The following is a 22,242-nucleotide window of genomic DNA, read 5'->3' on the forward strand; positions in this document are numbered from 1 at the left end:
AAATGTATGTAAAATGTATTACCACATTTTCCGCCCCTCTTGGCCATGCCCATATATTTTTGGACTTGATCACAAACCAAACATTCAAAAGTGACGTTTGTTTTTTAATTATGGCTCGCTTATTCATGTTCTTGCCTTTGGGAGTCGTCGTCGTTCGGCAGATTAAGCTGTCAGCAAAGAAACACAACATTTTGGCCACTTTGTATGTATTTTTAAATACGCTCAGTTAATCAAAAATATTCGTACATATATAATTTGATTTTCATCTCACTTCGCACGCAAATCAAATTAATGTTGCATGCGTTACTTTTCCACTCTCCTAAAACGTGTGACGACCTTGTGCCATGAAAAATGTATGCTTTCTGGACAGGAAAAAAAAAGAATCATAATCAAATTTAACTGTTGTCATCATGATTTATTTACTCAAGAACAAAACACGACAAACGATGACGAACTCGCCTTCAGACAGAAGCACAAAGATAAATTAATCGCCAGTCAGTCACAGAGTCGATCGGTCTATTGCTCGAAGTCATTTATTCACAAATGCTCATATATAAGTATATCGGAGCAAACTCGAGATTTAAGCCGGGTATGTCGTCATAGCCACAATAATGAGAAAACAACTTGTTTTGCCTGCAGGAGCAAATCCATTTTGCAATTATTTGTCTGTTGTCAGTTAATTATAATTATTTGCGAAGCAACAAAATGCAAGCAAAAATAAACTATACAAACATGACTCTAAACAATATTCTTTGTTGAAAAAAAAAATCGGTTTCCAACAACTGAATTGTGACTTTGAAATCAGCTTAGCACTTTGAAATTAGACGCGATGTGAAAACAACTTGAGAAGTGCACACACCCAATACATCAACTGAAACTGATCGAAACGAATTAGAATAAATTATAAAATCCTAATAAATGGGCAGGATGGCCAAGTCGAAAGCGTCGACTATTAGATACCCACCAAAAATATTTTAATAACAGTATAAATTGCTGAAAATTACTTATCACTACGTTTCGAAGAAATGTTAATTCCTATTTTACAGGAAATACTTTGAGTATTTGTCATCCAACGATTTTCAAAAATTAAAAACCTAATCCTTACTTTAAAACATCAAAACTCCGTCATCCATTCTTAAAACACTTAAATGACATGCAAATGAGGACATTTCTTTGAACTTTACTTCGACGTGCCTCATAATTCGCCACGAAATCCAAGTTGATCCAAATAAATACCAAGAATGAGTATCATTTATGGTCTGGCAGCCAAAGTTCAACCTTAAAAATGGAGATCCGACACAAGTCAAGCTTTGGTAGCTGATACCATCTCAATCAAAGACGAATAAACATTTTTAACTATTTTCAAGTGAGCTCAAGCAATGTCTGACTTGTACAAATGAATGTCAAGCGCTGCTGCAGCAGCAAATAAAATTAGCAATAAATTTAAATAAATAACTGCCTGGCGATATTAGATCATACGAAATCTCAGGGGGCCGTCTACGCGTACTCGTGCTAGCAGCACTCAAAACACTCGAAACGAAACCGAAAATCCATCCGAATCGGAAATCACTCAAGAGAGTGCCCCAAAGACCAACTGGGACCGTACTATGCGATACAGTACGATACGATACGATCCGATACGATACGATCCCATCCGATCCGGCCAACGCAAAAAGCACCCACACATCGGGTGGATATGGATATTTGGGGAAAGAGAGAACTGGTTTCTCTTCAATGACTTTGTGCTGTTTTGTGTTGGCGTTGGCGAGCGCCAGTGGGTTTCTCGGTTTATTGGTCGTCGCTGAGAAAACGAGACTTTGCTGCCTTTTAATGCGGCATTTCATTCATTGATCGTTCCAATAGCGCGCCGCACGCTCAGCGCAGCGGACAAGTGAGCCAAAAGTCCGACTTCCACTGCCATCGCCGCCCACCTGAGCCGCTAACCTGGCTAACGGAGTCAAAGCCAACTGGGCAGTAGTCAGCTGATTTAGCTGCCACCGCATCCCAAGCCAAGCGAAGTCAAACCATCCCAGCGATCCGCGAGATATATCTATTCAGTGCACAGCCGACAAGCGCAGCAGGCGGACGCAGCGCAGCATTTTCTCCCTGTATTTTCGTATGCCATCTCGGGATATTGGATACAGATACAGATTCCGAGATACAGATACACAGAACGCGAGCGACGCGCACTCATAGATATTTTTAGCAACCGGCCTCACGCACACAGCCGCACATATCAGTACCGCCGCTCTGACACACGCGGCTTGCACGTTTGCACGGAAAATCCATTCTTCGAGGCTTTTCCAGCCAGCCCAAGATAAACACAACTCAAGAATGCGCGAAAACCGTACCGAAGTTCTTATCAATAGTTCACAACCGCAACAACCGCAACCACAAGCACCGCAAAATCAATTCAAACCAAAACAAGTTCCAGAGTTTTTGAGGAAATAAAAACTGAAAACAAACCTTTTTTGTTGTGTTAACATGCCAAATTTATGCATGAGCTAATAACTTTAAATCCGAAAAGAATGAAAAAAGCCCAAGCAAAACAAAATTCAAACGAAGATCGCATATCAAAATTAGTTGGGTGACTAATTAGACAGCGCGTTGTCGTAATTTCAATTTGCATACTTTGGCGCAACTTTAATGAACCGAAAATTAAAATAAAAACATCAACAAATCTTAATCAGAGTGCACAACTGAATTGAAATCATCCCGAAAGACCAGCCCCGCCAGCCATACATTGTTGGATTTATGAAATCAAAAAGGTAAATATACCGCCGCCATTTATCAGACATAAACGTTCAGATATAGAAGAGATATAGAAGATCTGCCCGATCTCTTGTTGCCGCCCCAATAAAAATAGACAAAAAGCATTTCTCTGGCCAATCACGTTAGTGGGTGGCAGATGGGGCAGGGCGGGCTTTTAGGAAACTTCTGAAACATTTATTTGTCCAAGGTGTTGAAAAGCCAGATGTGTGCAGGGGAAAATGTTTTCGAGTTGCTCAGTAGGGAAAACGGCGACGACAGCCAGTTGTCAACTGATTTTCAAAGGTTACCGAAGGGAAGCAGCAACTTGGCTGCGTTTGTTTGCGGCCAAAGTAGGGGGAACAGTTTAATTAATGTGCAAACAAAAGCTGTGAATTCTCATCATCAATGAGAGCCCCGCTTAACCTGCCGTTCACTTTAAATCTGAGATGTGCTAATCAACGCCGGCATTTGTTTATTTACTTTCATTTTCGCCAAACCATTTGGCAACAAGCACTATGTTTGCCCAAATAATCGAGTGAAATTGGTTTCCGGCAGCCAGTCCATCGCCGATTTTAATTCGGCATTTATTTATGATTTTGTATATTATTCATTATTATTCGACGAAAGCTAAAATAAACTAGCATGGCTCAAAGCATGATAAAAAAGTTATTCGTCATAAATATTTTATGATTTACAAAAAAAAAATTTCGCCAAAAATACATGTATTAATCAAGTCAAATTTTAATGATTTTTCTGCCACGGAAAGGCACATCTAAAATTAAATTAGTTTATGGACGCATGAGTCTCCCGCTCCTGCTACCCTATATATACTTGCCTACCTCATTGTTTGCTGTCCCCCTGACCCAAATCTCGATCGTATGTGGGAACAGCCAGCGCGCTCCTTGCAATGAGACTAAAACAATAACAATAGCAGGAATAAATCAAGAAAAATAAAAGTTAGCCGTAGGCAAATGCCAGAGAGACCTGTCAAAAAATCAAGCAAATCAAAAGCCGATGGGTAATACAAAACCACACAGAAAGCTATCAAAATATAACTCATACGTATGTATTTACCCACACCACGGTGGTGGAAGGGAGACGCAGAATGTAAACACGGCCACATCACACATACGCAGTGTGTGCCAATTTTAATAAACAAACTCAACGTAAATGGAAAATCAAACAAAATCATTTGGCCAAAGCAATGGCAACAAATCAACAGCAGGAAAAACAAAACGAAATAAAAGGCAAAAAGCGTAAAAAAATCAAAAGACGGCAAAAAAGAGATGGGTAAAATAAAAAATAAGAACTTGCCGCAGGCCGGCTAAAAATAATAGCTGCCAACGGTAGCAGCACACACGAGACAAACAGCAGGGGGAACGTGCAACGTGCAACTGGCAACAGCCAACAGCACGAGACAACAGCAACAACTAGCTAGCAAAGCAACAACAAAGGCTATAGACTATAGACTATAGGCGACTATGTATATAGTATCGGCAACAAAGTCGAAGCCGAATGAAAGATTTTGACGCTTTCCACAAAAAGCAAATTAAGAATCACAAATCGAGGCAGATAAAAAATAGATAGAGCGCTACGAAAATAAGAAAACGAAAATAGTGAAGGAAGAAAATTCAAGTTGCATACAATGAAAACTAATTTTAGAGCTGTGGAAAAGACAACAAAAACAAAACGAATCAAAAACACGGCAGGCATAGAGACAATCTGAATCAGTCGGAGATTCCATAGCGAATTGGTTGAGAGGGGAGGTCTTAAAGTTACGAAGAACAAAGCAACTTTGGATTTCATTCAAAAGCAATATTTAAAGTTGAAAGCTTAGTTCTTGATGATGATTTTACTAATTTAGTTACTTTTTCAATAGAAGGATTACTAATATTTATAAATCAAAGTTTGGCACCGCTTACCATGCTAACTTTATCTTGTCGAAAGAAAACATTGTTCAAACTAAGTCAGCTACCCTCGTTATAGCAATGCCTCATGTGGTTCAGTTGCTTTTTTTCCGTGCCCAAGCAGCAGACGCTTCATTTTCCATTTAACCGCACCCGACTGCCGCCGAAATCCTTGAATTCAACAATTCCTCCTGCCCCGATTTCCCCCCCCCCCCCCCCCCCCCCCCCCCCCAAGACAAGCGTGCAGAAAAAGTTCTAAATTTAATGGCTACACCTAAAAATGCAGCGACTGCAACCGAACCAAAAGTGAAGGGCAGACTGCAGGGGGCGGAGGAGTCACTCGCCGGTAGTTTCAAGTGCACTTCGGCTAGGCCTGGCTAACTTCCCCATCCCCATCCCCCTTCCCATCCCCATTCCATCTGATTTTCCCAAAAACAAAAGTATTTTATATATCTGTGGAACGGACCGAACCACCTACACGCCCCTGCCCCGCCCCACGACCCCTTCACGCCTCGTCGCACGCACGGCTCGCCTTTTGTCTACCAAACTGTTGGTAAAAGAGAAGGGGAGCAGGGGAAAGGGGTACACTGCAAAAAAAATTCATATATTCAAATATATATATTCACATTATTCGTCAAAAAGCTCAACATTTTATTTGGATATGGGAATGATCGTAAAAATATATCATATAACAAAAACATAACTTAGCAAGTTTAATAAACTGAAATGTTATAAGCAGTAATTAAACATACCAGCTATATTTTATTTGATTGAACTTATTTATTCCACATTCCCCCGATTTTTCCCAGTGCCGAAATGAAATGTTGGGCTTTTGTGTAAGAGGAACTGTTCTATGTTTGTTGTCTGTGCATTTCAATTGGGCGCTTTCTGCATTGTGCCGGCGTGTAATTGAAAACTTAAGCAGAGGCACCTCCCTCCACCACTCACTTTATCCACGAAAAGCGCGCAACAAATTTTCCAATCAACAGAGAACGAAACAGGCCCTATGCACTATAAACTGTGCCCCGCCAACTTCCTGCTCCACTTCCTTGCAGCATATCCTGTATCCCTCCGGTTGCGCCTCCGAAAATCAGGAGGCCGCTTGTTGCTGTTTGTTCAACAAACGTTTATTAGCCGCGAATACTTTTAATCGCATGCAATTTGTTGATTGCGGCCAGTCGCTGCACTTTCCACGCTTTTCCACCCACCCAGCGAAAAGGCCCACTTTAAGCACACGGAACTAGGTAATTTTCACGTCGTTTTGGACCGGCGGGCGGGAAAATGGTAAAATTGGGTGGAGGCGAGTGAGGGGAGTGAGCAGGTGAACAACGGTTGCCGCCCCGCTTTGAAGACGGTGCACAAATTTTTCTGTGTTGCGCGCTTAATTGCAGCTTGTTTGTTGCATGTCGCAAACTTTTCACGATGCCCTTACAACTCAAGTGGGTACATTCCACTGACTTGGGGACGGGACTTTTAAAGAATGACATTCGTTTCGTAGCATGCTTTAAAAATAATTTATAAACGTAATATATATGTAGTGCTAAATTTGTATATGAAAATATATCCATAATGGAGCATAGATACTAAGCATATTCTAAAATCGCTTAAAACTTTTTGAAAGGGCATGCAATCCGTGCGGATCTTTTGCAACTTAAAAACTTCTATCCACTGGGTCTTCAAGCATTTCTTAGGATTGCGTGGTAAAAATTAATTATACCTCGAAACAGGGGCGAAACGTTAAAAGAAAATGCCGGCACGAAGTGAAAAACCTAGCCACGTGTTGAAAGTTGAGGCAGGGAAAGGTGATTTGAATGGAGATTTGCTGGGATTTCGAGATGAGCTGTGCTGAATCTCTTGGCATGCATTCTCTCGTTTGTTTTTTATGCTGCGAGACAAACAAACATTAACGGTAATCGAAGAAAAGTGCTCACTTAAGGAGAAACACCTCATAACTCGTTTAGGCCAAGTCAAGAGCGAGCTCTGGGAATGGTCAAAGCTATGCAACAAGTGTCAAGCAGGCCAACAACGAGCCAACAAGCTGGCAATCCAAGCCAATGCGAGCCGGATTGGATCGGGCAAGGTGGCCAGAATCGTCTAGTGCCAATTTTGGACAATCTGCACTAAATTGTCCATTTAAGTGGGCCCGGCTAAACCGACTAACTCGACGTGAGCTGCTCCCCTTAGATCAACTGACTGCAATCAATCTGGCTGCATTTACACCTCTGCATTCAGACTGGCAAACTGGAAGGCTGGTTAGCTGACTAGCTGGCTAGCTGGCAAAATGGCAAACTGGCGATTTATGAGGCCAAGGCACAATTGCAAGGGCGTTAGCATCGATGCAGAAACATTTCAATCTCCATCCACATTCGCACGAGCATGTGTATCTGCAACTGTTTGGGAGGTGGAAATGACGCCGTTGCGTTGCGTTGGCTTCATGTTCCATTTTCATGTAACTTAATTCTTGCATTAAAATGCATTCATTAACCGTTGCCTTTGTTGTTTGTTTTGCGCTGTTTTGTTGCATTTCCAACCGCCGAACAGTCACCGCAAAATGTATCTGCCCCGCATTCAGCTCTCGATAGAGGGGAAAATATTTCGTATAGCTGACCTACCGCAGCACACAAAAGAAAATAATAAACATTTCATTTACCGCACAAAACTTTCCCCATTTGAAATGAAGTAGACAGCGCCCTTGGCAGTGACGGGAATTTAAAACTCACCATTTTCCGCTCACGAAAAATAATTTATATCATTCAACATTTCTGCGAAATTTTATCTGGCTAGTGAACACAATCTACTCATGTTTCATAAACATTCTTGAGTGACAAATAGGAAAAAACAGAACATTTAAGTTCTCTTACAATGGAGCACTCTTAAGCAAATTATTAAATTGGTCATTAAAATTCTTAAAACTGTTGGGACAAAGCATTTAATTAAAGAAAAAAGGTGTTGATCAAAGCAAATGAAATTTTAATTAGTCGTTAGTTAAGAACAATTCCATTCATGCGGTATTTACAAAACAAAATTTATTTTCATTTCACATCCGATAAATGTTTGTATATTTTTGAAGCAGACAATTTAATGAGGTCTTAAAATATTTTTATTAACTTTCGTGTTAAAAGTTTTAAACAGGCTAATGAAATTTTTATTGGAATTTTGTATTTATTTTCAAAGGCTTAAATAACAGGAACTTAGGAAATCTAGTTATTTTTAAATATTTGTAGCTTACCCGTAAAAAAAATGCTTCTAGATAAAATTCTAAACGACACTTGTTTGCGTTTACATTACTCATAAGATGTGAAATATGTAAAACTAATATGGGCTCTCTGAATGACCAGAATTCAACAACTTGACTAAACCATTTTTAGGAGTTGAGAAGCCAGCTCATAGAGTTTTTCGCTGGCAAAAATAACTCAAAGGCCTATCGAGAAGATACTGGGAATTTTGTAGATTGCGCAACGCAATGAGCAATGAGAAATTTCATTTGGCAGACCAATTTGTTCTTGCCCCCGCCACTAAATTGTATTTATTAGTTTTTTGGTTTGATGAGTTTCGTTTCGTCTCGGTTTTTCGGCTTCAGTGGGTTTTATGACGGAAGCACTACTCAAGAATCGACTTCAGTTCATTGAAGCCAATTCGAGAGCCGTTTACGGAAGTTTTTGGCGGGGTGGGTCCGAAAATAACCGATTCGCTTCATTGCACAGGCCCCATATGCTCCCCGATGTCTTTCGAAAAATTGTACAAAATTGTTAATTGCCCCGGGATGTGATGGGATGGGTTCGAAATATATAATACCTAGAAGACCCTCGACTAAAGTCTGCCTCTGCACTCCAATTTCAGATGAAGTCCAATACGTACGAGCTGCACAACTACGCCGATCTGAATGACATGGCCAGCGCGACGGAGTCCAAGGATTCGCGCAAGAGGAAGACGGCCAGTGCTCGGGGCGAGAAGTATTCCCTGCGACAGAAGCGACAAAAGAGGGGCTCCAACGAGGATGGGGAGTCAGCCAGCCTGCCAGACTTTCAGCTAGAACTGGATCCCATAGCGGAGCCGGCTACTAAATCGAGGAAAAATGCACCCACCAAGTCCAAGACGAAAGCACCGCCACTGAGCAAATACCGGCGGAAAACAGCGAATGCCAGGGAGCGAACCAGAATGCGTGAGATCAACACGGCCTTTGAGACACTGAGGCATTGTGTTCCCGAAGCGATCAAGGGCGAGGATGCGGCCAATACCAACGAGAAGCTGACCAAGATCACCACCCTGAGACTGGCCATGAAGTACATCACCATGCTGACCGACTCGATTCGGGATCCCAGCTATGAGAGCGAATTCATAGGGGAGTGTCTGGAGGAGAGTGCCAATCGGGAGGCGAGAGTGGACTTGAAGGCGAACGAGGAAGCCGAGGTGGAAGTGGAGCTACCCGTTCCAGTTGCTAAGAAGCCAGCCAAGTCTAAGGGCAGTGGCAAGAAGAGCTCCGTCGCCAGCAAAAGACAGAGCCAAAAGCAGGCCAAGATAGTGCCCCAGATACCACCGATAAGTTCTGGGGAGTCGTGCTACGCCACCTCCTCGATTGGATCGCCTGCCTCCTCCGCCTACGCATCGCTCTCCTCGTCATCGAACAGCCACAGCAGTAGTAGCAGTCCGGGATTGGAGCTGGACGGTCTGGTGGGATTGAACGGAATCAGCGCCCTGGACTCCCTGCTTCTGGATGCCTCCGATGGCGATTCCCTGTCCTGTCTGAGTCCCGGCTATGGAAGTCTGCTCACTGGCAGCGGGGAATCCCTGTTGCCCGGTTGCCGAGGCGATCTGCCCATGTCGGGTCTGGAGAAATCGGATGTGGAGCTCAGTCTGCGATTACTGGACCAGAGTTCCAAGGATTCCTTCGACTTTGCCAGCGATCAGCAGCCATCGGCCTGTATTAGTTCATTCTCCGCTCTGGAGGGCTATCCTTTTGACCTGCTGCACAGCGATTTTCCGGATATGTTTCTCACGTGACGCGTATTTCTTAGAAACCCTTACTACTATCCTTTAAGCATAACCCTCGTCTTAAGTTAGAGTGCGAGTTTTAACCCGACTTTCACTATTAGCCATTACATGCGATGCGCCATTGAGGCGGAATTCATTGTGTCATAGCAAGGAGCTGGCAGGATATGTATATCCACATCCTGCGAAGGCAATAGCTGCTCAACGCCACATCCACATGATAACTCAACTCAACTAGTGATCTAAGCATTTCTTTGTGACGCATTTCTCGTTATCCTGTAAATAAAGCACGCAGTGTTGATTCAAGCAATCTATTCTGTGAAGGCATTTTGGATCCCTTAACTTTCAGAGATACATTAATGAAACACAGTAGACTCTTAGAAAATTAGTTTTAAATAGAGCGCTTCTGAAATTGATATTAGGTATCCGCAATATAAATCCATAGACACACATCGAAATGGCAAACACTTTTAATCCGGAGGAGGACTTTCCGGAAGTGTACAAAGTCTGCAAGTTGTTCAATCCGAGCATAGACGACCTTGAGAAGATAAAACAGGCAATGGATCGTGAGATTACGATGGGCCTGAGTCGCGATCATCACGATCGTTCGACGGTTCCGTGCCACTTGAGCTATGTGCAGGATTTGCCAACGGGCAGGGAGCGTGGTCAGTTTTTGGCCCTGGAGATGATGCCCACCAACTGCAGGATAATGCTGGTGAAGTTCAGCAGTGAGAGAGATATCTACACCAGTTCGAAATGCGTGATAATGCCACATACTGTGGCGGCGGGTCGAGGAACCGAGGTCTTCACCTTTCTGGCCACCATCATAGCCAATTTTGTGAAGGAGAAAAAGGTGGACAAGGACAATCTGCCGCTGGGCATAGCATTTGCCTTTACCCTGAAGAAGCTGGCTTTGGATGTGGGTATGCTTGTGTCGTGGACCAAGGAGTTTGGAGCACAGGGCGCCATCGGCAAGGATGTGGTCCAACTGCTGCGCGATGCTCTGACCAAGTTTCCCGAAATCTCCGTCGATGTCATGGGTATCATCAATGTGGGTGCCGGTTCTCTGCTGGCTCTGTGCTGGGCCCAGCCGGATACCCGAATCGGCTTGATCATGGGCAGTATTGCCAATAGCTGCTATGTGGAAAGGGTCGAAAGGTGCGAAACGTACGAGGGTGATGAGTTTAGAAGGCTGATGATCATTAATTCGGATTGGGCCCATTTCGGGGATACTGGGCAGTTGGATTTCATACGTAACGAATTCGATCGCCTGCTGGACACCGACTCCATAAATCCGGGCACTCGGATCTATGAGAAGTTTAGTGGAGCTCTCTGCATGGGGGAATTGGTTCGCATTATAGTGCTTCGCCTGATGAAAGCGGGCGCCATCTTCGCCGAGGACAGGCGTGATTACATAGGGATCCAGTGGAAGTTGGACATGGTGTCGCTAATCGAAATCGTCTCGGACCCCCCGGGTGTCTATACGAAGGCCCAGGAGGTGATGGACAAGTTTCGCATACGTCACTGCAAGGAGCGGGATCTGGCTGCCTTGAAATACATCTGCGATACGGTCACAAATCGAGCTGCCATGCTGGTGGCCAGTGGAGTGTCCTGCCTCATTGACCGCATGCGCTTGCCACAGATCTCGATCGCCGTGGATGGCGGCATCTACCGCCTTCATCCGACCTTTGCCACCGTTCTCAAGAAGTACACCCGTTTGCTGGCCGATCCCAATTACAACTTTGAGTTTGTCATCACCCAGGACAGCTGCGGAGTGGGAGCGGCCATAATGGCGGGAATGGCACATGCCAACAAGTACAAAACGGACGCGAAATTGTTTACTATGGACTACTAGATATGCCTAAATAAATTCTTATTATGTTTAATCTCTGCTTAATTACAATGACATATCAGTTTACATTTTCCACGTAGTTCAACCAGAACATCCAGAGCTAGAACTGAAATTTACCTCATGAGAAAGTCAACTAGACTTTTCACTCATTCTCTATTTGGCCCTGTATTTAAAATTTTGGTTCAAAACAAACCAGTTTGTGGAGGCTGCAATAGGAAAATGCCGAGCCTGGTGCACACGGAAATTGAGACCGCGGTCAAGGGCTTCCTGATCGACCAGGAGAAGATGACCGAGGTGGTGGAGCGCATGACCAAGGAGATAAAGATGGGTCTGGCCAAAGACACGCATGCGCGATCCGTGATCAAGTGCTTCGTCAGCCATGTGCAGGATCTGCCCACTGGCAAGGAGCGGGGCAAGTATTTGGCCCTGGATCTGGGTGGCTCCAATTTCAGGGTGCTTCTGGTGAACCTGATAAGCAGCTCGGACGTGGAAATCATGTCGAAGGGCTACAATTTTCCCCTGACTCTGATGTCCGGATCGGGAAATGCGCTTTTCGACTTTCTTGCCGAATCCCTGTCCGAGTTTTGCCACACCCATGGACTGGAGAACGAATCACTGCCTCTGGGCTTCACCTTCTCGTTTCCGCTCCAGCAGCAGGGACTCTCCAAGGGTATCCTTGTGGCCTGGACCAAAGGATTCAGCTGCGAAGGCGTGGTGGGCAAGAATGTGGTGAGTTTCAGGGCGTTCAAACTATATTAACATTTATATTTAATGAATTTCTTTTAATATGCATTTCTAGGTGAGTCTCCTCCAGGAGGCCATCGATCGAAGGGGCGATATAAAAATCAACACCGTCGCCATTCTCAACGATACGGTGGGCACTCTGATGTCCTGCGCTTTCTATCATCCCAACTGCCGGATAGGATTGATCGTGGGAACCGGCTCCAATGCGTGCTATGTGGAGAAAACAGTAAATGCCGAATGCTTCGAAGGATACCAGACCAGTCCCAAGCCGTCAATGATCATCAACTGCGAGTGGGGCGCCTTCGGAGACAATGGTGTCCTGGAGTTCGTGCGAACTTCCTACGACAAGATAGTCGACAAGGTGACGCCCAATCCCGGCAAGCAGACGTTCGAAAAGTGCATATCGGGCATGTATATGGGTGAACTTGTGCGTTTGGTCATCATCGATATGATAGCCAAGGGCTTTATGTTCCACGGCATAATTTCCGAGAAGATCCAGGAGCGGTGGAGCTTTAAAACCGCCTATATTTCCGATGTTGAAAGTGATGCACCTGGCGAGTATCGTAACTGCAATAAGGTACTTAGCGAACTGGGCATCTTGGGCTGCCAGGAACCCGACAAAGAGGCGCTGCGTTACATCTGCGAGGCGGTGTCCTCCAGGTCTGCCAAGCTATGTGCCTGCGGCCTGGTCACCATCATCAACAAGATGAACATCAACGAGGTGGTCATCGGCATCGACGGTAGCGTGTATCGCTTCCATCCCAAGTACCACGACATGCTCCAGTACCACATGAAGAAGCTCCTCAAGCCGGGCGTCAAGTTCGAGCTGATTGTTTCGGAGGACGGATCCGGAAGAGGAGCCGCTCTGGTGGCGGCCACGGCAGTCCAGGCCAAGAGCAAACTCTAAATTCGAAGTTGATAATCTTCAATGCATGGAAAACGTTACGGACAATGATATATGAGCGCAAAATTATGGAAGAAGAGATAAAAATATAAGGATATAATACGAACTTTAAATATTAACCTTTCAATCTTAAAATTGCAATCAGAAATTCTATTTGAATTATGGCGCCAAAGGCGTAATATATTCCTGCCTTAGTGGCAACACCGCACATTGGTAGTATTTTTTAGTACATGCAGTATTTTTTAGAATATTTATCGAGCGATAAACATTGGGTAACACTGTTGTGGTATAAAAGCCAACTCGCCATCTGGTAACACTTGGTGCTTGCAAACATTTATCTCTCGACCAATTCAAGGAATTTGGAGCAATTAGGGCATTCCTGCGAGCTTTTCCAGGCCAACTGAGATTACTTCAAGCCAAGGCAAACAGGTGGGTAATCCAGCAGGCCTTGCCCCAACGACCATACCGGCCAAACACCCCGTTTCGGGCGGTGCTGGAAAAAGCAAGGCCAGCTGTCCATTTGGGATTTGGACACTGCGCTCCGAGCATCAAGATGATTGCCCTTAACCAAATGCATCGGGCGCTGCAGAGCGAGGCCATTAATGCCATTGTCCGCATTTTCAGCGACAACATGTCCCAAGGCGGTGGCGCTACTCCAGCGGGCGGTAATCCCACAGCGCTCCAGGCGACCGGAGGGGGCGTGGTCTTCAGCAAGGTCTTCATCCAGCGCGACTATAGCGAAGGAACCTCCGTCAAGTTCCACACACGGCTGCCCGCTGAGCTGGAGGGCATGGTGACTATAAAATACTCTGTAAATCCGTGGAATTATCATCCAAGCTTATATCGATTCTCGTGCAGATTGAGAGACACGTCTTCGAGGCCACCATCAATAGGCTAAACGAGTTCTATGCCGAGGCGGAGGAGGGATCCTGTGGCACCTATTGCGAGGGCTGCATTGGCTGCATCACGGCCTACTTGATCTACATGTGCTCCGAAACGCACTACGAAAAGGTGCGTCATTTGGGTTTGGATTACACACATGTGGGTCAATGCAATAGAGCTGAAGATAGCTAGCTTCAGTAGTCAAGTTCCACTTTTTAAATAGGAATTAGTGTCAACAATTTCACAAATATCGATATGCGATCGTATAAGCTATCAAACTTCTCGTAAATGTCTTTGTACTCAAGGTTTTCATATCTGTTTAAGGTATAAAGGTCAGAGAACTTGATAAATCAAGTAGTAGTATTACTAATTAGCACGTGCTATCTATTATACGAGTAGCCATACAATTGACTTAAGTACTTAAAATAAGGCAGTCGAACTTCCAGCTCTATTGCCTAATTCCTAATCCATACTTACCCCAAACTAATGCTCTTCCACCCCCATAGACCCTTCGCAAGATATCCAAATTTGTGGCTTCCCAAAACGAACGCATTTACAACGCCAAGGGCCTGCAGCTGATCGATCCCACTTACCGGGGACTGCGCGTCATAGAGATTACAATATTCGATCGTCCGGGGCGAACGTGACTTCCGCTTTCCCATTCAGCCAACGAGTTTTTCATGTGAGATCGAGCAGCCACAGTCGCATCAACAGGAATGTGAAGGAGGAGAGTCCGTTTCAGCAATTATCAAGCAAAAGTCAGCGCCATTTAAGTGCGTTTCCAAAAATATAAATCAATACAAAGCTGCGGAAGCAGCTAAAGCTTTATAACCTATAACCATGTGAGTATGAGTATATTACGCACTCAATTGCAATCTGAACTAATCCATGCATTTTCGCATCCTTTCAGCTTGGCAAAGCAGCGGCCAGAGCGTTTTTGGGGCATGCGACTTAGTCACGGGTGTGCTGGGAGATGTGCCTCCGCTGCAGCCACATACTGTATGCTAGATTAGCCGTTAATGATTAGCCAAGGCAGTGTACGGCCAGTTAGTTAGTATTTATGCAATAGCAGGCATAGTCATGTAAGTGAAAAGCTACCGAAACTGCATTTTGAGCCGAAGCAAGCATCAACATATACACACATTCGCATATGTTACAATTGTTTTAATTATTCGACCGAAAGGCCAGCGAGAATTGATTGTTTTGTAATTTGAAAAGGAATATAAGTGTATACAGCATGTTTGTAGTAGCTACCAACAATTCGATTGTCTAAAGTTGTAATTAAAAGATGGCATTAACATTTGCATAAATACACACACATAGTTCAAGCTTAATCAGACATAATGCATACGCATAAATTTTTCTATACAATACTTACCGATTTCAAACAGCGCCAAATGAACTTACACATAAACAAGTGAAGAATCGTTCGATTTTTAATATAAATCAGCAACATTGATTAACATAGTTATATATCTTATAAGGAAAATATATATATATATTGCCGTCATTTAAACGCGCCTACAACTGTTTTCCTGCGGCGGGTAAACATCGAATGGGAAGCAAACAAGTTAAGCAAAATGTGGCCTGCAAAATTTGTGTTTGAAGATTATCAATTGTATTTCGCTATTTACTTATCATCAGCGGATATTTGTTCTTGTCTGGCGTAGGAAACTTTCGTATATATAAAGACCTCTAAAGCCTCGTCTTGTACATTCACGATTCTTGCAAAGACGCACAATGAAGCTAACCACCTATCTACTCGCGCTCGTCCTGTTCGCCGGATTCTGCCTGCTGCAGCCTTCCTCAGCCCAGTCGAACTCCACCACATCCACCAACAGCACAACCACGGATGCAACCACTACCACCACAGCCGCGCCCACAACCGTTCATAGGAAATATTTTACGATCCGTAATCTTCGCTATAAGACAGTGCGCAGGATCCATGTTAACAAGAAATCTGGTTAACAATATCTTTAGCTTACTAAACAATGGCAAATAAAAATACGTGATGAAAACCTAAACACATTTCTAACAATGTGCACTGAACAATCTATATTTCCACATATAGATTATTTTTGTCTTTCTGCTCATAAGTGTGTTTTTTATGAACAGACTTTAGTTTTCAGTTGGTTTACTTTCTAAGCGTTTGTTTGCCAAGTTCATGGCCAAGTTCCTTAAGTTTTGACTGCTTAGATATAGCATATTAAATTAAGGCAATAAACGAAATTGTGCTGCTATTCTAAGCTAAAAACATTCATTTATTCCAATCATAGAAATGGACAAAATCTACTTTGAGAACACCTTTGGCTTTCATTGGTTCGCCTTTTACAGGGATAACCAATATCTTTTAACTAGTTTTAGTATCTGTGATTAAGAATACAAATCTAGGCTAGTTGTTGTACCAGATTTCAAGTCGAAACATTCCAGGAAACGTTTATTTCAGCAATAAGCCTAGTAATATACAACATTTCTACAATAGGCTACTTGTTTGTATATTTTTCTATATAGGTTTAAAGCAACAAAAGTTATACGGTCTTTTTTCTCTATTAGATGACTACACCAGCTTAAATATGCGGATTTTCACTTTCCTTCGACGCACCAAAAAATCAAACTATAACATCAAATAATAAGTTCTTGTCCAGGTTCCATCTTTCAGTGGTGGGTCGTCCTAATCCTTCAGCATTTTCCGGGCTTACTTGCCCGCATCGTTCATGTTCTTGGGCAGACTCAACAGGGAGTTGATGAGCTCCGAGTTGCGCTTTCTGATGGGCACGGATGGGCCCAAGGAGTTCTCGAGGATCAGTGGATAACGACAGAGAGTGGCCACTTGGCTGGGACTGAACTGTCCCACGCCCACGTTGTTGAACCAGTCGAGGAGATCCCGATTGTACTCCTTGCGCACATAGCGCTCCTCATCCGGCATGGCCATGGCGCCGCCGGATCCCCACTGGCAACAAATGGCAAGGAGCACAAGGGCGACGAGGTACGTGTAGCGAGCCATTAGTCCGAGGAGCTGGAAGGATGGCCAGGAGCAGCAACTGAACACGGAACACCTGCAGCAGGAGACTTGCGAATGAACGTCGATTGGCACATCCTCGTCTTATATAGCAACCTGGACTAGATAGCCCACTGCGGGAGACCGTCCGACCACGCAACCCAAGAGCGCCAGTATCGGTGTCATCCGCAGGACCAATACATGTCATCCGCAGGCAGCGGCGGTCCTTCAGCCCAGGCAAATACGGAGTCGAGTTGGAGCCACGCAAATATTTGGTTATGCAGTGTTTTATGTGCCAACATGCAGGCACCAAATCCCATTCAAGTCCGGCGATATTTGTTCGGGAAGGCAGCTAACTGGCGACTCCATGTGGCTCTCGAAAAAAGGGGGAGACCCAATTTGGGCATACCTTTAATCTAATTAAATTATTAGATTTAAATAATATTATTATATACAATTTGCTGACAAAAACTCAGACCTTCCACTAAAACGAACCAATTTGTATATAATATTTTGCTGACTTCTTTTTCTCTCAGTGCAATTGTGTGATTAATTTTAGAAAAAAGCTCGTAAAAATACCAATCTTAAATATATATAACTTAATAGCAGTCGGCAGTTGGGCCATTGCAAAATTCCAGCTTGTTTCTTTGTTTGATCACCAAACTGTGTAAATATGGCCAACAAATTTCGCGCAGACGTAATTGGCGAGAGCATAATGCAAATATTTGCAAATATTTGTTGAGAAATTCCGCCAATTTTCTTGGCCACATATAAAACTCCCCCAGCCTCCGAAATGGCGTTCATCCGAGCAACAGCATCACCCAGCCACACCATGAAAACAGGCCAACTGGCACTAGGAATCCTGGCGATAAGCCTGTGCATTTGGGCAACCAACGCGGCCTCATCGCCAACCACCACGGAGACCACGACGACCACGGCGGCCAGTGACACCACCACCACGACGACGGCAGCCACCACGACCACCACCACGTCCTCCTCGTCCTCCTCCTCCTCGAAGGTCCATCGCAAGCGGTTCAGGATCAAGAACCTTAAGTACTCGATTAAGCGCAGGGTGCACGTCTACCGGGCCACCAGTGCCAGTTCCACATCCAGGAATAGGCTGCTGCGAGGCCGCAATCAGGGCTAAGTTCCCAAACCCAAACCCAAGTCATATCCCTACCTGCAATAAAAACTATTTTCCAAAACAACATCTAAGTATTTAAAACTATGAGGATAATAGAAAGATTATGAATAGCGAAGGATTCCCCAATGGCTGTTGCACATGTCGTATGCGTAATATGTGTTGAATTACTTAGCTCAGCGTATAAATTTGAAAGTTTCTTTGTTCCCATCAACAGGTTGCCCCATCTAGCATGGCTGTGCCCAGTCAGACCACGCACATCATCCTTTATTTATGCCTGTTCAATGACTTCACGTGCGGCAAAAACATTGACCCAGCTCCACCCAACACCCATGGGCAAACATCCGATATATCTCGACGGGGTAGGTTTACGATGACTATAACTTTCCATGCAGCCACATTACCCACCAGTTTGATGGCCAAGGCTCGGCGTCGTTCACTCCGCCGATTTGTTTGCACTGCATTTGTGGCCAGACCCAAAATCCGGTGGGTGGAACGCGGACTCCGCGTTTATCGTCCACCGTTTGCTGTCTTAAAAGTCAGCTGAAGCATTTAATGGTAGCGGTGTGACTTGGAGGCACACATAAGTGAAACACGCATGGGTTCGATTTCGGTTGGGAAGTCATTTCCAGGACCGGTTTGGTCACATCAGAGTATATATTAAAATGAAAAAAAGATTTTAAATTATATTAAGCAAGTTCTTATAAGCTCGAATTCATTTAAGATCCATCTTTTTATACTCTCACCTTACAATGAGATTCTTTTCTTTTCGGTCTGCAGTTCGTCCCTGGACAAGCCGAAGATGATTCGTCCTGAACGCACACACAGGACATCGGGACGGGGGTCCGTGGCCATTCACCAATTACGCGCCATTCGCGGCGGTGTCCTTAATTTCTTAAAAAGCGTTTAAACATCTAATGAAAGCATTTGGGACCCCGCGATTTCTGCTGTCAGTTGCGTTTGCCTTTTGGCCGTGTGCGGTTCGCTTCGGTTCGGGTCGATTTGGTATTCCCTGGTCCTGATTGTCGAGCTGCAGGGAGCGAGCAGGAGAGGATTATGTCATTGCAGCCATGGCCAAGATAATCTCGACGATCAAGGCCATCCTCACGAGGATCATCTTCAGTGCGCACAGCCTGCTGGCCATTTGGCAGGTGGTGGCCCTAAAGAGTGATATCATATACTGGGCACTATGTGGACCACTCCTGTTGCTGCTGCTCGAGGGCATCTTCACCATCATGATCAAGAAAACGCAGGAGTGGCGCTGGTAAGGATGAAACCCACGGATCCTGGCTACTCCAGGCATCTGATTAAACTCCCAACTCGAATTGTAAACAACAGTCAGTTGATGTTGACGTCATGCCGCGGGGTTTTGATTTTCAATTAAAAGTGAAATCATGTGTTTAGTGGGTGCCTAACCTGGCCACCCACTTTCATAGAAGCCACCAACTCTGCGGCCGCACCCCCACACTCAGAAAAAAGTAGCTTCGATTTCAAAACATCATAAGATTGTTGGACCGAAATATGGGTCTAGGAATAGGAAATCCTATGAATTCGGTACCTTAAAGTCAATTGTTATTATCATTTCTGGGGATGCTTTTTTTTCAGTGTAAGCTGTCCACCTCACACTTCGTACTACTAAAAACTTTAATGGAATTTCGCGGGGGATGGAGTCTTTGGACTCTTGTTTACCTTTTGTCGCATCACTCAGACTTGTTTTTTGTTTTGGGCGTTCGTCTGTGCCACCTCATTTGTGTCCTTTGCCCGCAGGTTCTGCCCCTCGGTGTTCCTCTACCTAAGCAGCATTGTGCCGGCGATATGGCTCCTGGAGCTGGACAAGGTGGCCCGGCGGGTGGGCAACATGACAACGACCAACTCGACGGTCTACAGTCCGAGCAACTACAGCATTCCCGTGGGCAACACCACCATCTTCATCACCAGCACCAACAGCAGTGGCGTGCCTCCGGTGGCCACTCTGCTGGGTCAGGCCGGGGTCACCCTCTCGGTGACCCCGGACACTTGGACAACCCTCATCGAGCAGTTCCTCATGCTCATCCTGATCGTGGGTCGCTGGCTGCTGCCCAAGGGCGATCTAACCAGGGATCAGCTCAGCCAGTTGCTCCTGGTCTACATTGGCACGGCGGCGGATATCATTGAGTTCTTCGATTCCTACAAGGACGACTCCATAGCAAAGATTGGATTCCTGGTCTTCCTCACACTGGGCATTTGGTCCTGGAGCCTCATGCAGTTCACCATCGTGCTATCCGCCACTCGAGGACGACGACCACGAGGCAGTGGATCGCATCACAAGGAGGAGTGAGTACATTCAATCAACTTATTATTAAAATGTAGATGATCATGGGAATCTTTGTTCTCCAGGCATACAGACTGTTGCCAGAACTGTTGCTGTGGCATTGATGTGTGGGGCATCGTACTCAATGTGATCCTGCAGGATGCGCCCTTCCTCACCTTTCGCCTGCTGATTATCTTCCAGTACAAAATCATCAACTACATGAACGTCTTCTTTACATGTACGTATTATAAATATACTTATTCGCAATTTTATTACCTACATATATGTAATTAGGCAAAAACTCCTTGGTGATCATCCTGCAACTTTATCGTCTATATGTGGTCAACGCCGAGTTCTGGAAAAATCGGCGTGAAAGTCGAATGACCAAGTCACGTCAGTTCCAATCTCGTAGGAAAGTGCAGGATGCAGATCAGAATAGCATTTACATGATATCCAACGAAAGGGGTGGTGATGTCAAAAAAAAGATCAAAAGGTAGGTGTTGATGTAGCTTAGATCCTTAATGAACTGCATCAAAACTAATTATAGGGCCAAGGACAAGGACTATGCGGAGCAGGAGGCGGTATACAGCAAAAAGAAGAAGGACAAGAAGGACAAGTGCTTATTGAGCTTAACCATGATGTTAAAAAGAGAATTTAGATTAACCCACTGATTCCAGGAAGAAGCGCAAACGCAAGGACACTGGCTACTCCACGGCCAGCTCGCAGAATCTGTACTCCACGAAGGCGAGTGGCACGGACAAGGACACTCGCCGCAAGGACAAGAAGGGCAAGAAGTCCAAGCGCACCTGCAGCAGTTCACCCAGTGACTGCGATTTGGCCAAAAAGCAGAAGCGCAAGAACGCGGATAAAAACGATAAGAAGTAGGTAATATCTCGGGACTTCGCTGGTTATCCTTTGACTTATGATCCGACTGACCGCAGGAAATCCCGCAAAATTGAGGCAGTCGTTGAGGAGTCGAGCAGCTCGAGCAGCAGCAGCTCCGACTCCAGCAACTCCACTCTGCCCAGCTACGAGGTCATCGACGAGAAGAAGGCCAGGCGCAGGAAGCACCGCGGAAGTAGTAGCGACACCAGTTCCGGGGACAGCAGCTCCTCCAGCTCCTCGTCCTCCAGCTCGGACTCGTCGTGAATGAGGCACTTTTTTGGAACTAACGCCAGACGTTAGGGAATCGGTTTTTTTGGCAGTCACTTGCCCGCATTCAAGTGGCTCCGGGAGCTCAGATTTGTAAGACCCCAAGGGGCAGGTCTAAAATTTGATCGCAAACACACCGAGCGTTAATCATGAAAATAACACAAGCTTACGGTTTTACATTTAAATGTTGTGAGGTACAAAAGAAAATGCAGTAAGTTTTAGATACTTTCGTAAAATGTATCTTTAACAAGGTCATAACATTAAATAGTTTTACAAATTTTGTTGTATCACTTAATAGTGAAGAAACTCTTTGAATATTTTACATTAATTAATATGGCATCTGCAAAATAATATTTAAAGGCTTCCAAATAAGTTAGCATTTGCTATTTTCTTGATTAGTGCTCGATATATTTTGATATATTTGTATAAACTACACTATGACATATTTGAATGGATAATAAACACGCGGGCTTCACAGCGATAAGTTGGCAGCTCCGACTCGATTAAAATGGAGCTCTCTTCATTGAATTTTCAACGGTGAGAAATTCTCTTAACGCTTTCTCTTTGCCGCATGAAAAGCTTAGCAACGCGAACAGCTGCTAAACTTTTGTTGACACACAGTTAGCTGTGAT

The 22,242-nt window shown here is 44.6% G+C and overlaps 8 protein-coding genes across 9 annotated transcripts; 7 read left to right on the forward strand and 1 right to left on the reverse strand.

The window, feature by feature from the left end:
- Window positions 1-1,853: 1,853 nt before the first annotated feature.
- Window positions 1,854-9,957, forward strand: LOC6617046 (helix-loop-helix protein delilah). Its single transcript, XM_032721202.1, has 2 exons — window positions 1,854-2,768; window positions 8,499-9,957. Exon 2 carries the CDS (start codon window positions 8,499-8,501, stop codon window positions 9,657-9,659), a length of 1,161 nt encoding a protein of 386 aa, XP_032577093.1. The 5' UTR covers window positions 1,854-2,768; the 3' UTR covers window positions 9,660-9,957.
- Window positions 9,958-10,045: 88 nt separating this feature from the next.
- On the forward strand, window positions 10,046-11,533 carry LOC6617047 (hexokinase type 1). The gene has a single exon (XM_002041339.2). It carries the CDS (start codon window positions 10,105-10,107, stop codon window positions 11,500-11,502), a length of 1,398 nt encoding a protein of 465 aa, XP_002041375.1. The 5' UTR covers window positions 10,046-10,104; the 3' UTR covers window positions 11,503-11,533.
- Window positions 11,534-11,575: 42 nt separating this feature from the next.
- On the forward strand, window positions 11,576-13,349 carry LOC6617048 (hexokinase type 2). Its single transcript, XM_002041340.2, has 2 exons — window positions 11,576-12,228; window positions 12,299-13,349. The coding sequence occupies exons 1-2, from the start codon at window positions 11,620-11,622 to the stop codon at window positions 13,148-13,150; spliced, it is 1,461 nt and encodes a 486-aa protein (XP_002041376.2). The 5' UTR covers window positions 11,576-11,619; the 3' UTR covers window positions 13,151-13,349.
- Window positions 13,350-13,445: 96 nt separating this feature from the next.
- LOC6617049 (golgin subfamily A member 7) lies at window positions 13,446-15,545 on the forward strand. Its single transcript, XM_002041341.2, has 5 exons — window positions 13,446-13,576; window positions 13,772-13,940; window positions 14,006-14,158; window positions 14,536-14,871; window positions 14,940-15,545. The coding sequence occupies exons 2-4, from the start codon at window positions 13,779-13,781 to the stop codon at window positions 14,674-14,676; spliced, it is 456 nt and encodes a 151-aa protein (XP_002041377.2). The 5' UTR covers window positions 13,446-13,576; window positions 13,772-13,778; the 3' UTR covers window positions 14,677-14,871; window positions 14,940-15,545.
- Window positions 15,546-15,736: 191 nt separating this feature from the next.
- Window positions 15,737-16,057, forward strand: LOC6617050. Its single transcript, XM_002041342.2, has one exon. It carries the CDS (start codon window positions 15,770-15,772, stop codon window positions 15,995-15,997), a length of 228 nt encoding a protein of 75 aa, XP_002041378.1. The 5' UTR covers window positions 15,737-15,769; the 3' UTR covers window positions 15,998-16,057.
- Window positions 16,058-16,269: 212 nt separating this feature from the next.
- Window positions 16,270-17,162, reverse strand: LOC6617051 (protein PDF). The gene is made up of 2 exons (XM_032721204.1): window positions 17,145-17,162; window positions 16,270-17,085 (listed from the first exon to the last, which is right to left on the reverse strand). The coding sequence occupies exon 2, from the start codon at window positions 17,031-17,033 to the stop codon at window positions 16,725-16,727; it is 309 nt and encodes a 102-aa protein (XP_032577095.1). The 5' UTR covers window positions 17,034-17,085; window positions 17,145-17,162; the 3' UTR covers window positions 16,270-16,724.
- A 576-nt stretch (window positions 17,163-17,738) lies between these two features.
- LOC6617052 (protein new-glue 3) lies at window positions 17,739-18,300 on the forward strand. Its single transcript, XM_002041344.2, has one exon. The coding sequence runs from the start codon at window positions 17,821-17,823 to the stop codon at window positions 18,172-18,174; it is 354 nt and encodes a 117-aa protein (XP_002041380.1). The 5' UTR covers window positions 17,739-17,820; the 3' UTR covers window positions 18,175-18,300.
- A 626-nt stretch (window positions 18,301-18,926) lies between these two features.
- Window positions 18,927-22,084, forward strand: LOC6617053 (transmembrane protein 26). Of its 2 annotated transcripts, none has more exons than XM_032722994.1 (7): window positions 18,927-19,432; window positions 19,936-20,481; window positions 20,545-20,696; window positions 20,753-20,951; window positions 21,006-21,074; window positions 21,136-21,343; window positions 21,400-21,490. In XM_032722994.1, the coding sequence occupies exons 1-6, from the start codon at window positions 19,239-19,241 to the stop codon at window positions 21,341-21,343; spliced, it is 1,368 nt and encodes a 455-aa protein (XP_032578885.1). In that variant the 5' UTR covers window positions 18,927-19,238; the 3' UTR covers window positions 21,400-21,490. The 2 variants fall into 2 exon arrangements, with proteins under 2 accessions (XP_032578885.1, XP_032578884.1); XM_032722993.1 differs by having other exon boundaries at window positions 18,931-19,432; window positions 21,136-21,339; window positions 21,400-22,084.
- Window positions 22,085-22,242: the final 158 nt, after the last annotated feature.

This window comes from Drosophila sechellia, chromosome 3R (assembly GCF_004382195.2).
Source record: "Drosophila sechellia strain sech25 chromosome 3R, ASM438219v1, whole genome shotgun sequence".
Taxonomy (NCBI): Eukaryota; Metazoa; Arthropoda; class Insecta; order Diptera; family Drosophilidae; genus Drosophila; species Drosophila sechellia.